The sequence below is a fragment of the Fundulus heteroclitus genome, unplaced genomic scaffold (assembly GCF_011125445.2).
Source record: "Fundulus heteroclitus isolate FHET01 unplaced genomic scaffold, MU-UCD_Fhet_4.1 scaffold_44, whole genome shotgun sequence".
NCBI lineage: Eukaryota > Metazoa > Chordata > Actinopteri > Cyprinodontiformes > Fundulidae > Fundulus > Fundulus heteroclitus.
Window position 1 is genome coordinate 111,916 of NW_023396857.1, and position 12,461 is coordinate 124,376.

General features: G+C 40.8%; 1 protein-coding gene across 1 annotated transcript in view; it reads left to right on the forward strand.

The window, feature by feature from the left end:
- The window catches only part of zgc:85932 (uncharacterized protein LOC405875 homolog), a 32,805-nt gene continuing 20,344 nt past the window's right edge, over positions 1-12,461 (forward strand). Inside the window, exons 1-3 of the mRNA XM_012854022.3 lie at positions 1-297; positions 7,546-7,615; positions 10,387-10,505. Coding sequence (XP_012709476.2) covers positions 46-297; positions 7,546-7,615; positions 10,387-10,505 — 441 coding nt within the window. The 5' untranslated portion in view covers positions 1-45. The remainder of the gene's footprint in view (positions 298-7,545; positions 7,616-10,386; positions 10,506-12,461) is intronic.

The following is a 12,461-nucleotide window of genomic DNA, read 5'->3' on the forward strand; positions in this document are numbered from 1 at the left end:
TATTATCTACCTGTGGAGCTCAGGTGAGCACAGCCCGGCTTCACGATGATCAAGTCCCGCAGTTTGTCCTCTGAAGGCTCGCTGCCTCCGCCGGACAGCGATGAGCTGGACTCGGTCTGCTCCGATGAGCTGATGGGCTCCCAGTCCCGCCGCTGGCTGGCGGACCTGCTGGCCGCCGACATGCCCTCGGAGAGCGGGGAGGTGGGCGCGGTGGGCCGGGACGGGCTGTGCGTGGACTACCACTTCCCCGTGGGAGACCTGGAGATGCAGGCTGGAGTCAAGTGGAAGCGCCCGAAGGTAAAGCCACCAACACGCAGGACATTAAATAAAGCTTTAAAACCGAGTTTCACCTATTTTAACTTTGCCTGCACAAATAATCTGCGGAGTGTTTCTACTTCCAGGTGCTGCTGGTTTGTCATTTTATTCTAGTTTTATTCCTTTTATAGTTTATAAATGAGCCGCTCAGTCGGTCTGAGAGATAAGAGACCCGAGCCACTAATTAGAACCAGAAGGGGGCGACCAAGAGCACCCAGACTCACAGTATATATATATATATATATATATATATATATATATATATATATATATATATATATATATATATATATATATATATATATATACAGTTAATACAGTATATAATTATAATGTATATATATTATATATATACACACTATATATATATATATACACTATATATATATGTATGTTTATTAGACAGCTAATATTCTTGTTTCATTCAAAGCCTTGCATATGATGTCAAAATTATATGATTTTGATTAGGAATTTGACATAAATTCAAGGGTTTAAATGAAATTAAAATATAAATATAAAATATTAGCTGTCAAATTTGCACACATTTTGATTCAGTTATTCAACTTTAAAGTAAAAAAGAAAAAAGAAAATATGTTTCATGTATATCGTGCCGTATTGTTTGTATAACACATTGGTGCTTTCATATTTGACACATGCTACATATAACAACAACCTGCCCCCTCCCACCAAAACCCAAACAAAATAAATAATAATTTGATTGATTACAATTGAGACTGAATTAATCAGAGTCCACTTCAGTATTTCACAGTATGATTCACTGTTCACCCCGCCACCCCCTACCAAAAAATAAACAACACTATTCAAATTAAATTTAAGTGCCAGGAATATATTTTTTGTCACATTATTATTGTATATGATGATTGTAGTTATTTAGGTATTACCAGTGAGGTACTTCATAGTAGGCGGTGTATTTTGTAAAGGGCCCCCAGTGGATGCACATTAAGACTACCTGGTAAAGGTAGTGAAGCACTTAGTTTGGTTTTTAATGTTGTTCTTTTTTTATTGTTTTATGCCAGAGATTGAAGGATTGTTTCATATCAGCTCAAAGAGATATTACAGTTCACCGTTTGTCAGATTTTGTGTGGACTGTTCTCAGTATTCTGTCCGTTAGTTAAGGGACGGATGTGTTCTGGAGCAGAAAACTCAATTAAAAAAGACTAAAATGAACCAGATGAAACTGTGTGCATCAAACAACAGAGTGGCTTTAATTTGAAAGTGTGAAACAATCGCCATGAACTGTATGTAGCCGTTTATCCGTGCAGCGCTGTGGATAGATAGATAGATAGATAGATAGATAGATAGATAGATAGATAGATAGATAGATAGATAGATAGATAGATAGATAGATAGATAGATAGATAGATAGATAGATAGATATCTATATTGTCATTTTGTATGCACACAGTGTGTACAGAACAAAATTTCGTTTGCATACAGCTTGAAAAGAATCACTCTAGAAATCACTTTAAAAATCACAGTAGTGCAATCGCACTACTGCAATCTAAGTTAATTAGAGATCAATTAACTTAAAAGTCACGTTTTTGGACTGTGGGAGGAAGCCGGAGTACCCGTAGAGAATCCAGACATGCACAGGGAGAACATGCAGACTCCATGCAGGGAAAACACCATGCAGGGCACCAGGAAACATCTGAATCTGACGACAGGAAGGAGCCTTCCTGGTGGGTCAGACGCTGTTTAGTGTCTCAGGACCCGCCTGGGCCTCTGCTCCGGGTTCTGCCAGCGGTTTTGGCTGGAAAGGATCATCGGCCACGGCTCCCCGGTGTTCTGAGCCTCTGAATTACCCTGGCAGGCTGCAGCGTTAGTATGGCAGCGCCTGCTGGGGATTAAGAGCCGAATTATAAAAGGATTAGGTGAATTAAAACCACTCAGTGCATGTAAATGATGTTGATCCGGGCTTGGTTGGTTCCTCCGGGCTCAGCTGTGTGGCTCCATCCATCTCCTCCTCTCTGTCACCTCCTCTGCACGCAGAAATCACCGTTTTTTTTACTCAGATAACCAGGAGAACACATCCCAAGAATCCCATACAGCTGAAGTTTAATCCAGTCCAATGCAGCCTAATTCAACATCTTCCATGACACCATGCCTCCAAACCGCTACAAAAAAATACTATTTTTCCCTTTTAAGTAAGATTAGACTGAATTCATTTTAGTTTTAGTTGAGCTTTGAAACAAAACTGCATTTGTCTTATGAAAAATAACAGCTCAAGGTGAGAAGGTGGGTCGGATCAGTAAAAAAAAAAAAAAAAAATGAAAAATTGTGACAGAAATCCACCAAAAACCTCAGTAGACATTTACAAAGTCGGCGTCTAACCAGATGCTTTTATAGGGGAATAAAATCTTTAGTCTTATGATTGATCTGAACCCAAAGCCGACGGCTCCTGAGAGCCACTCAGACAAATTACCGGTAGATTTGGAGCTGAAAATTTAGCCTGAAGTCAAACATGCCTGGACCGGCGTTGTCCCGACCGTTCACAGCAGGGAGCACCAAATCATACGGGCTCAGTGTGAACAAGAGAACGGCCTATTTTAGTTAATAAAAGCCTGAGAAGACAAACTGTAGCTTCTGTTCAAAATATGAGTTTGCTGGTAAGATCGGTACCCATTTATGAGCTCTCTCCCAAAAGTTAACTCTAGATGTTGTTTTTAGGTTGTGAGGAAAAGACTGTAAAAATAAGCAGAACCAACAGTAGAGTCCTGGATTTCTGCAGAAAATAAATAAGCTGTGAAAAGCGTTCTAAAGTGGACCAAAAAACTTTGTGGTTACTCAAAGCAAACACCTGGATTAATGTCAAGTGTTAAATTAAACAACTATATATTTATTTATTTATATTCTAAATAAAATAGTGCTCTGCGGCTCTTTGGACCTTCCATAATGGCCCTTAATAACTTTAACTCCAAATGATAAAAAGCCAAATAAGAAATTTAAATAAAGATATAATAACAAATGCAAGCTGTGGCAATTGTTCAGTTTTTTTAGTGGAATAATTGCTTAAATTTCCTGAATGGAACGGCAATAAAATCACCTGTAAGATTTTTTAGATTTATTTTTTTGACATCAGGCTAGAAACTATGTGCTTCTTTTATTTTTAACATCAATTTCCACAAATATCAAAATATCATAGAAGAAAATGTAGCCATCCTCCTATTGGGAAAAAAAGGATTTTAATATAAAACCTAAAAATAGAAATAAAATGGTTTTAAAAATTACAAAGAAATTTCCTGCCGGAGATATTTATAAAAGGTGTTTTAATTTGCTTTTTGTCTTCAAAAAGTGAGGAAATATTTCTAAACGGGTGTTATTTGGCTGGACTGAGGAAATAAACGGCTCCTTGGACGGCTGCAGAACCCTGGTCTGGTGTTAACAGCAGCGGCAGATTTACGTAAAAACTTTAATCGTTTCACCTTCTAAATCTTCTCCAAATCCACTCAGCAAATGAAAGAGATGCATGATTGTTTGTTTTTACGTAAATACCGCCACGTTTTAAATAAAAATGTCCTTTTGAGCAACACAGGCGATCCTTGTTTGCTTTGGCTGCCCAGAAATTCCTCCATTAGAAATCTTTAGGACTGCACACTGCAAAAACAAATCTAAAAATAAGTAAAATGTTCTTAAAGTTAGTGTATTTGTCCTTGATTTGAGCAGGTAAATAAGATTATCTGCCAAAGGAATGAGTATTTTGACCCCTAAAATAAGATAATTAAACATCCTGCACTTGAAATAAGATGATAGAGATGAGTTATGAGTTCTTATTTTAAGGACAGAAATATTATTCCATTGGCAAATCATATTATTTAGCTACTCAAATCCAGGACAAATTGTTATGGGAGTTTTGGGTGGAATATTAAACAATAGTAACTGAGTTCCCATCTTTACTAAATGACAAGACGGTGGTATAACGTTCCAGCACTTTTATTGAGAAACAGAGCAGATTCACATAGATGGAAAGTAATCGCACCCTTCGGTTCCGCTGCAGTCTCTGTCTGCCCTGTCTCTGCCTGCCTCGCTTTTCGGGCTTCCCCTAATACTGCACCGTGGCCTTCCCATGAGACAAAACAAAGACAGTCTATCGTAAACAATCAGTATCCCTCAGCAGCTGCAGCATTTGGCCTTGCAATCAGAAAACAGTGGATCTTATACACAGACATCAGGTCTCCAGGCCTCCTCTGTCCGAGTGGTGTGAGGCCATAGTGACTTCAGAATAATAATTCTTATAACACAAATACACTAACTTTAAGAACATTTTACTTATTTTTAGATCCGTTTTTGCAGTGCAGTTACACATTAACACTCAATTCCAAACAAATCATTGTCCTCCGTAGCAAAAAACAACCTCAAGTCTTTAAAGGGTTTTTCCTGCCGTTCTTTAAGCGCTGCAGCTCTGAAGTGAAGACTGCAGGATGAGCAAACCGGTCCGGTGAACAGAGGGAAGAACATCCTGCTGTGTTTTCCAGCTCTGGCACGCCTCCCAGCCATTAGTTGAGTGACTGCGTAGCTTACTGCCTCCTGAGACGAACACTGGTATGCGGGCGGGTAATGACCCTGTTTGGTGCTGCTGAAACATGCTTTAACAGCGCAGAGACACGAACAGTCCTGATACGGCGGTTTTGTCTTGTTAGTTTAATCATGTGGGCGCTTTGAATCAGAAGACGGCGTGTTGCCGTGTCCAAATAGTTTGTCGTTCGGTCGTAAACAATTATTTAAGAGGGAAAGTGAAGAGCTGCAGACGGTAGCATCATCGCCATGCAGCAACAAGGTCCTGGGTTTGATTCTGGGTCAGGGGGTTTTCTGCATGTTCTCCCTGTGCATGCATGGATTCTCTCTGGGTACTCCGGTTTCCTGCAGCATGGCTGCCGATTGTTTACACTGCATTGCCTCCGGGTCTGAGCGTGCACACGTGGTTTGTTTGTCCTGTCTGTGATGGCCTGGCAGCCTCTCCAGGGTGTGCCTGCTGGAGATAGGAACCAGCAACCTCCCCCCCCCCCCCCGTGAGAAAAGTGAACAAACTGAAAAATAATCTCTCAACGTAAGCATGCAGGTTGGATTTCACTAGCAAAACAACGTCTTGCCTGTGAAAGAAACGGATTAAGAAGATAAGATTTTCCAGAAACGAAGACAAAAATAATTGTCTGTTTTGCAGAAAGTTTGACGCCAAGCTGAGATCCTAACACACCCTCATCCCGGTTATGTAGTTCTGAGATGCACATGGAGTTCAAGAACAGCATAAACTTTACCCACGGTGGGCCAAAACCATCATCCCTGGTTTCCTGGTCCAGACTTTAAAGAAAGCGTCCAGAGCGTCCAGAGCTAAGTTTTGTGGCCCCTAAAGATGTTTTTTTCTTTCTTTAGAAAGAGAAAAAAAACATCTTGTTTTAATAAATGCATGTTTTGCTTTGTCTAAAACTCACAGGACCAAACCAGGTGGAATGTTTTAATATGTTTCTTTAATTTTTATAACAATACTCAACTACTGTATTTGAAAATAGGAAGTTAAAATGCATCTTTTTGGGAATACCATGGAGCCATAAGCCAGGGCTCGTTTTCTCTACGTTTGTAAATCCCAGCCTGATGTTTCTGATATAGGGTCCCCTTCGTTCCACCTTTCAGTGTGGAATGACGGAGGTGCTGAGAACCTTGTCAGGTTTTTGTGATGTTAAGAATGGAGACCATGCAGAAATAACTATTCCATTTGTTTCATATTTCATAAAAGCATAACTTTTATAAGGTGACATAGTCCACAGCTCTGTTTAGGTGCTGCCACAGGTTTTCCACAGATTTAGTGCCGTTCTAAACTGTTGCATTTGTCCGCTCTGTCGTCTCTAACATAGAAAGTACTCCTGGGTCAATGTGAGCTTCTGTGCTTTCTGTGTCTCTGCTCTGTCTTCTCTAACATAGAAAGTACTCCTGGGTCAATGTGAGCTTCTGTGCTTTCTGTGTCTCTGCTCTGTCTTCTTTAAGCCCCAGTGGGTCGAGGCAGATGAGCGTTCACACTGAGCCTGGTTCTGGTTCTGCTGGAGGTTCTCCTCCCTGTTAAAGGGGAGTTTTCCTCTCCCCTGTCGCTTCATGCATGCTCAGTATGAGGGATTGCTGCAAAGCCATCAACAATGCAGACGACTGTCCACTGTGGCTCTACGCTCTTTCAGGAGGAGTGAATGCTGCTTGGAGAGACTTGATGCAACCTGCTGGGTTTCCTTAGAGAGGAAACTTTCTCACCAACCTGGAGGATCTGATGGAGTCTGACTTTGGAAAAAGTCTTGAGATGATGTGTATCATGAATTGACGCTATATAAATAACATTTAATTGAATTTCTTTATTTGAAGTCAATCTTCTGCTGATTTATCACCTTCCTCACTGAAAACTTTGAGTTAAAACTGGCTGCTGAAAGTTGGAACTGTTCACAATTTCCTCCACCATAAAACACAGGTCCAGCTGAAGAAGAGTAATCCCTCAGCATGATGCTGCCACCCCCATGTTTTACTGTTAGTATGGTAACCTTTAGTGATGCGCAGTGTCGTGTCGGGTTTATTCGTTAATCTGGCAGTATGAGAGCAATGATTTCCACCAAGGTGTCAGAGTGTTTTGCTCCTTCAGAGAGCTGCTCTAGCTTACACAATTGTTACGTAACTCGTATACTCAGAACTAGAAGGTTGTGAAAACATCTACAGACGAACTGTGGGACACTAACTTTCCAGGAATTTATGTTCAGAACTGACTTCATGTTCATCGGTTCTCCTCTGGCGCTGCCTACAGACTGGTAAGGCTCAGAGCTACGCCACATAAAATATATAAAGAATACAAAGACGGACCTCTCTGCAGCCTGTGGCTTTAGCTAAGAGATGAAACTGTAAGGAGAACCGCGCTACGACACTTGATCTTCATTTCAAAGCACTTTGATTCACTGTGATTGACAAACAAAGCAACGGTAAAAGGGTGTGCAAACTTATGCAACGACAGCAGATTCTTGTTCTTCAGTTTATTGCAATGCATGTTTGAGAAAAGTTGAAGAAATTAATTCTGTAAATAATTTTTTTTTTTTTTTCAAGAACAAAAAACTTTAAACCTTTATTCGGAGTGTTTCTGCAGAAAAAGCTGCAATGTTCTGACAATGTTCTGATAAGTCGACTGACTTTAAACCCTTCACGAATGATTTTCTTTCTCTCCTTTTCATCTGGACTCCGTGACGTCTGCAGGAACTCTGTCCTTCACCAAAGTTCATCGTGGACGGAGCTTCTCGGCTGGACATCTGCCAGGGAAAACTCAGTAAGTCAGTTTCTCTCTGCCAGCCTCACCTGATGCACACTGCAGAGCCTTGAGCCGTAAAACAGAACCTGGTGGCTCTAAAAAGGATTGGTGGATTTAAACCAAAGATTTCATTGAGTGGTATAAAAATCGGTAATTCTTATTAATTTTGGGGCTTTTAATGGTTAATTTGAGCTCAGCAGATGCAAAAATTCCTAAAAACTACAGAAGTTCAAATCTGTTAAGGATTTTCTTTACTACAGACAGGATCAAATTAAATGCACCTCTAATAATACTTGGTCACATGCTCCGTTACGTTAACCTGACTCTAGCCAGATGCATGTCGCTCCGCCTAGCTCCACTCACATCCATCTGGGACCTCTCCATAGGAATTGCCTTTATTGAAGGCTGGGCCTTATTAAAAATCCTTGCATATGATTGGATAAGCCACTTGTCTGTCATATTTTTCGACGTGCTATTTCAACCACTCACACCGAAGCTAACCCGTGACGCTGTGAGAGCGACGCAGGAAAAAAAAACTTTTTTTTATGTGTTTGTGGCTCTAGTGGCGTTTTATTGACAGTGATCTGACAGGAAGAGGGGGGAAGACAGGCGGCAAAGCGCCGCGGGTCTCAGTCATCCAGGTCATGATCAATCCAAAAAAAAGGTTAAAAAATAAAATAGCTGGACTTTCTCAGTTCAAATTGAGAAATCTTACTGGATGGGAAGCAAAACTTATAGAAGTCCGGTTGTTTTATTTGTTAAACCTTTTTTTGGATTCTTCAACAAAGTCTTCTAAAACTTAATGTTAGTCTGTTTTATCCGGTCCAAACCCAGATTTGAAGTGAGTTTAGGATCGTTGTCCAGTGGGGAGACCCGTCTGAGTTCGATGTTCCACCATCTGGGGTCCAGGTCCGATCCTCTGGAGTCAGCGTCCTGCGTGTTTCAGATGTGTCCCGTCTGCTCAGACAGTTTATTCAAGCGGCTGAAGTGCCTCCACAGCAGGCCGGGTTCTGCACAGGTCCGCCACATCAACGACTTATTTGATTGATGTGCGCTGAACCAGGAAAGCGTTTAAAATGTCCACTGCAGCGGACCCAGGAGGACCAACATCGGGGACCTCTGCTTTGGAAGTTCTCCTCCTGTCGTACGATTCTGCTCACTTGATGCGATGCAGACAAACCACTCGCAGCAAAGCCTTCCAGCGGCACGATGCTGCCACCGCCATGCTTCACAGTTTTCTTAGGTTTAGAACCCGTGGCGACTGGTGCTAAAATCTTTCGGTGGGGAGTACCAGACGTGGAAGATTACCGCAACAATAGACTCTATTCTAATGTAAATTCTGTTTAGGTCTGGTCCAGGAAAAGGTGGACTGCTCCTGTTGGGTTGGGGGGTCAGAGGAGTTTAAATATCTTGGTCTCCTGTTCAGCAGTGATGGTGGGATGGAACCAGAGACCGGAATCCAGACCGGGGCTTCATCTGCAGTAATGCTGGCGCTGATCCAGTCTGTTGTGGTGACCAAAGGGCTCAGCCAAAAAGCATCGCTCTCTGTTTTCCTGTCCGTCTACATCCTGACCCTCACCGATGGTGGTGAGGTCTGGATCAGGACAGAAAGAACCAGATCCTGGGTCTAAAATGAGCTTCCTCTGGAGGGAGGTTCAGACATCTGATCAGGATGCCTCCAGGTTGCTTTTCAGGCACGTCCCCCTGGTAGGAGAACCTGTGGAAGACCCAGAACCCTCTGGAGGGACTGTATATGCTTATTGACTGTTTGAAAGACTCCTCTGCTTATTTTCTTCATGGCCAGAGAGCTCAAACTGTTTTTCTACTCTGACTATTGAGGTTTTCTTCAAAAGTCATAAGTCCATAATGTCAGCTGCATATTTTATTTGAGCATGAAGGTGTTGAGTTTAGAAAAGAAGAAGTCCCGTCAGGTCATGTGAACCCAACCATTCTTTTGTCTGTGTGTCTGTAATTTAGCGGTGCTTTATACACACTCTGAAACTGTCTTTTCCACTTTGATTAACAAAAGAGAAGAATTATATTGACAGACAACCCAGACAGACCGGTTTTCCACCAGCTGCTAAATGACAGATGTGCTTAAAGAAAGCAGGCGTATATGTTTTAGGCGGATTTACTGCTCTGTCTTTCACGTGTACCGAACAGTCTGTGGGCGCACATATAGAGCCAAGAAAGGGTCAAAATTATTGTAAATTTGAAGAAAAAAAATTAAACTTAATGTCAAAATGTTTATGTCGAGATCTAAAAATAACAAAATGTATTCAAGCTAAGGAGAAGTGAAACTAAAATGTATTTAATTCAGCATTTTTGCCTTACATATTTTATGTTAGGATTTTTTTTCTGTTTATTCTAACTCGTTTTTCATGTTAAGATCTTGAACATGATGAATTATTATTATCATTATTATTAATATTATTACTATAAAGTTGCTATTTTGTTGAAAAAATAATATATATAAGGTATATTTTTGTGATGTTAAAATCAAGTGTGTGGCAATTTTCTCTATATTTGTTCAGATTGCTTGATATTTGCGTGTGGACTATAAAAATAATTAGCAATTAACAAAAGGTATCCACAAATCGTTGTAAACCTTCTACATAACGTAACACGCATTTTTAATGATGCATGAGGCTAATTTCTCTCACACCTTGCAGGCTCCTCCTAGCTCTCTGCTGAGCTTCTCTAGTGGTCTGACTGAATCTGAGGCCTGTGCAATGTGAACAGAATTTCTTGTCAGGCTTTAACGGGACGTCCTGGCCTGTCCTCTGCAGGTGACTGCTGGGTCCTCTCTGCCATAGCTTCTCTGGCTATGCACCCTCACCTGCTCAAGAAGGTTGTGCCTCTCAACCAGAGCTTCCAGAGCGGCTACAATGGCAGCTTCACCTTCAAAGTACGTATCTGGTCACCAAGATGCTGCCGGGGGTCTCTAACAAAATTTTTCCGATGACTTCTGATGAGATCTTAATTTAAATATCTGTGTATCCGCTCAGTCATATTTCAGTGTTGTTTAAGATCCTGATCGTAGTTTATTTTAGACATTTGTCCTGTGGTCCAGTTAAAGGAATGTACAACACAATTTTCAAGAAGGAACGGTTTGTGAACTTCCAAAATAAATGTAAAATGCAGTGTCAGGTATTTATGTTGTATGTATGCATTATATTTCCACATCTCCCGTTCCTGCAGAATTAATGAAAACTGAGAGCTTCATCTGTTATGCGACCTGACCTGTATTGTCAGTTGCTTTAAATTTCCTATAAAAGCTCTCAGTCTAAATGGTTCTCATGTGGCAAAAATCTAACAGTCCCATATGTCTACTACTGTGTTTGACATATTTTTGCACTTTTTTTAAACACTTTGTAGTTATGCTTTGACTATTATGAGTTGCACATCATACAGAAAAATCTGTATCAGAAGTGATGGAAAGCATCAGCAAACATCACAATCTTTAATCATTACTCTTCATTAAAAGCTGTTAGAAATGATTTGTTTTAGGGGGCTGAGAGGGGGGGCATGAACAGTTAAATCGTCTGATTATTTGGTCTTCACATTTTCAACTAATCTAAAGATCACACAGGATTATGGTCTGTTTCACACAGGTCCCTGTAAACTATTGTTCGCTGACTCTGAACATGGTGCGCTATAAACGAACACACAGTTTTAACTCTTTTCACTGTCTGAATAAGTGGCTCTTATTCAGACCTTCTCTACATAGAAGTCTAATTACATTTCAATGGCATCTTGAGGCAGCTAGTTGTGGAAACTCTAGCTTCTTGTGCTGTACAGCCATGCTACTGGGGTAATAAAAGCTTTTTGTAGCAGCTAGCTTTACCGCTGTACTAGGGTTGCCAACTCGACACCTATAGAATACGCAGGGGTGCCAACTTGGCACCTATAGAATATGTAGGGTTGTTAACTCGGCACATATAGAATGCGTAGGGTTGCCAACTCAACACTTATAGAATACATAGAGTTGCCAACTCGGCACCTACATAATACATAGGGTTGTTAGCTTGACACCTATATAATACATAGGGTTGCCAACTCGACACTTATAGAATACGTAGGGTTGCCAACTTGGCACTTATAGAATACGCAAGGGTGCCAACTTGGCACCTATAGAATATGTAGGGTTGTTAACTCGGCACATATAGAATACATAGAGTTGCCAACTCGGCACCTATATAATACATAGGGTTTCCAACTCGACACTTATCGAATATATATGGTTGTTAACTCGGCACATATAGAATGCGTAGGGTTGCCAACTCAACACCTATAGAATACATAGGGTTGCCAACTCGACACTTATTGAATACGTAGGGATGCCAGCTCGACACCTAGAATACGGGACAGTTCATGGGGAGGGAGTGTCATTACCTGATCTGTTCCAGAAACGCGATTCGTTCTGTCAGCTCTTCTATGCACGTGCTAACAGAATAACTTCAGGGAAGGCAATTTTTATTTTTACTTTGTTTTTTTTATATCGTTGCAATCATGTGAAAATTGCATGATTTTAAAAGGGAGTAACAAAAATACAGAAAAATGGTTAACTCGCATTCCGATCGATGCTTTGACTGCACAGAGCATGCGTAATGATTACTTGAAACACAGCAAAAAATTTAAGTCTTTTGAATATTTGATTTTCTCAGCCTTTAACTGTGCACTGTGCAACAGTGTGGATTACAGAATGGATCCGTTTGCAGTCTTTCATCACCTGCGGTTATGTTTTTGTAAGAAATAAATGACGTGGCTGCCATAACAACAAGGTCTTCTCTTGTCTGTGATGGATCCACTAGAGGGCACATTGACAGCATTGATACGTTTCAGCTCAATAAATAAGTTTAAT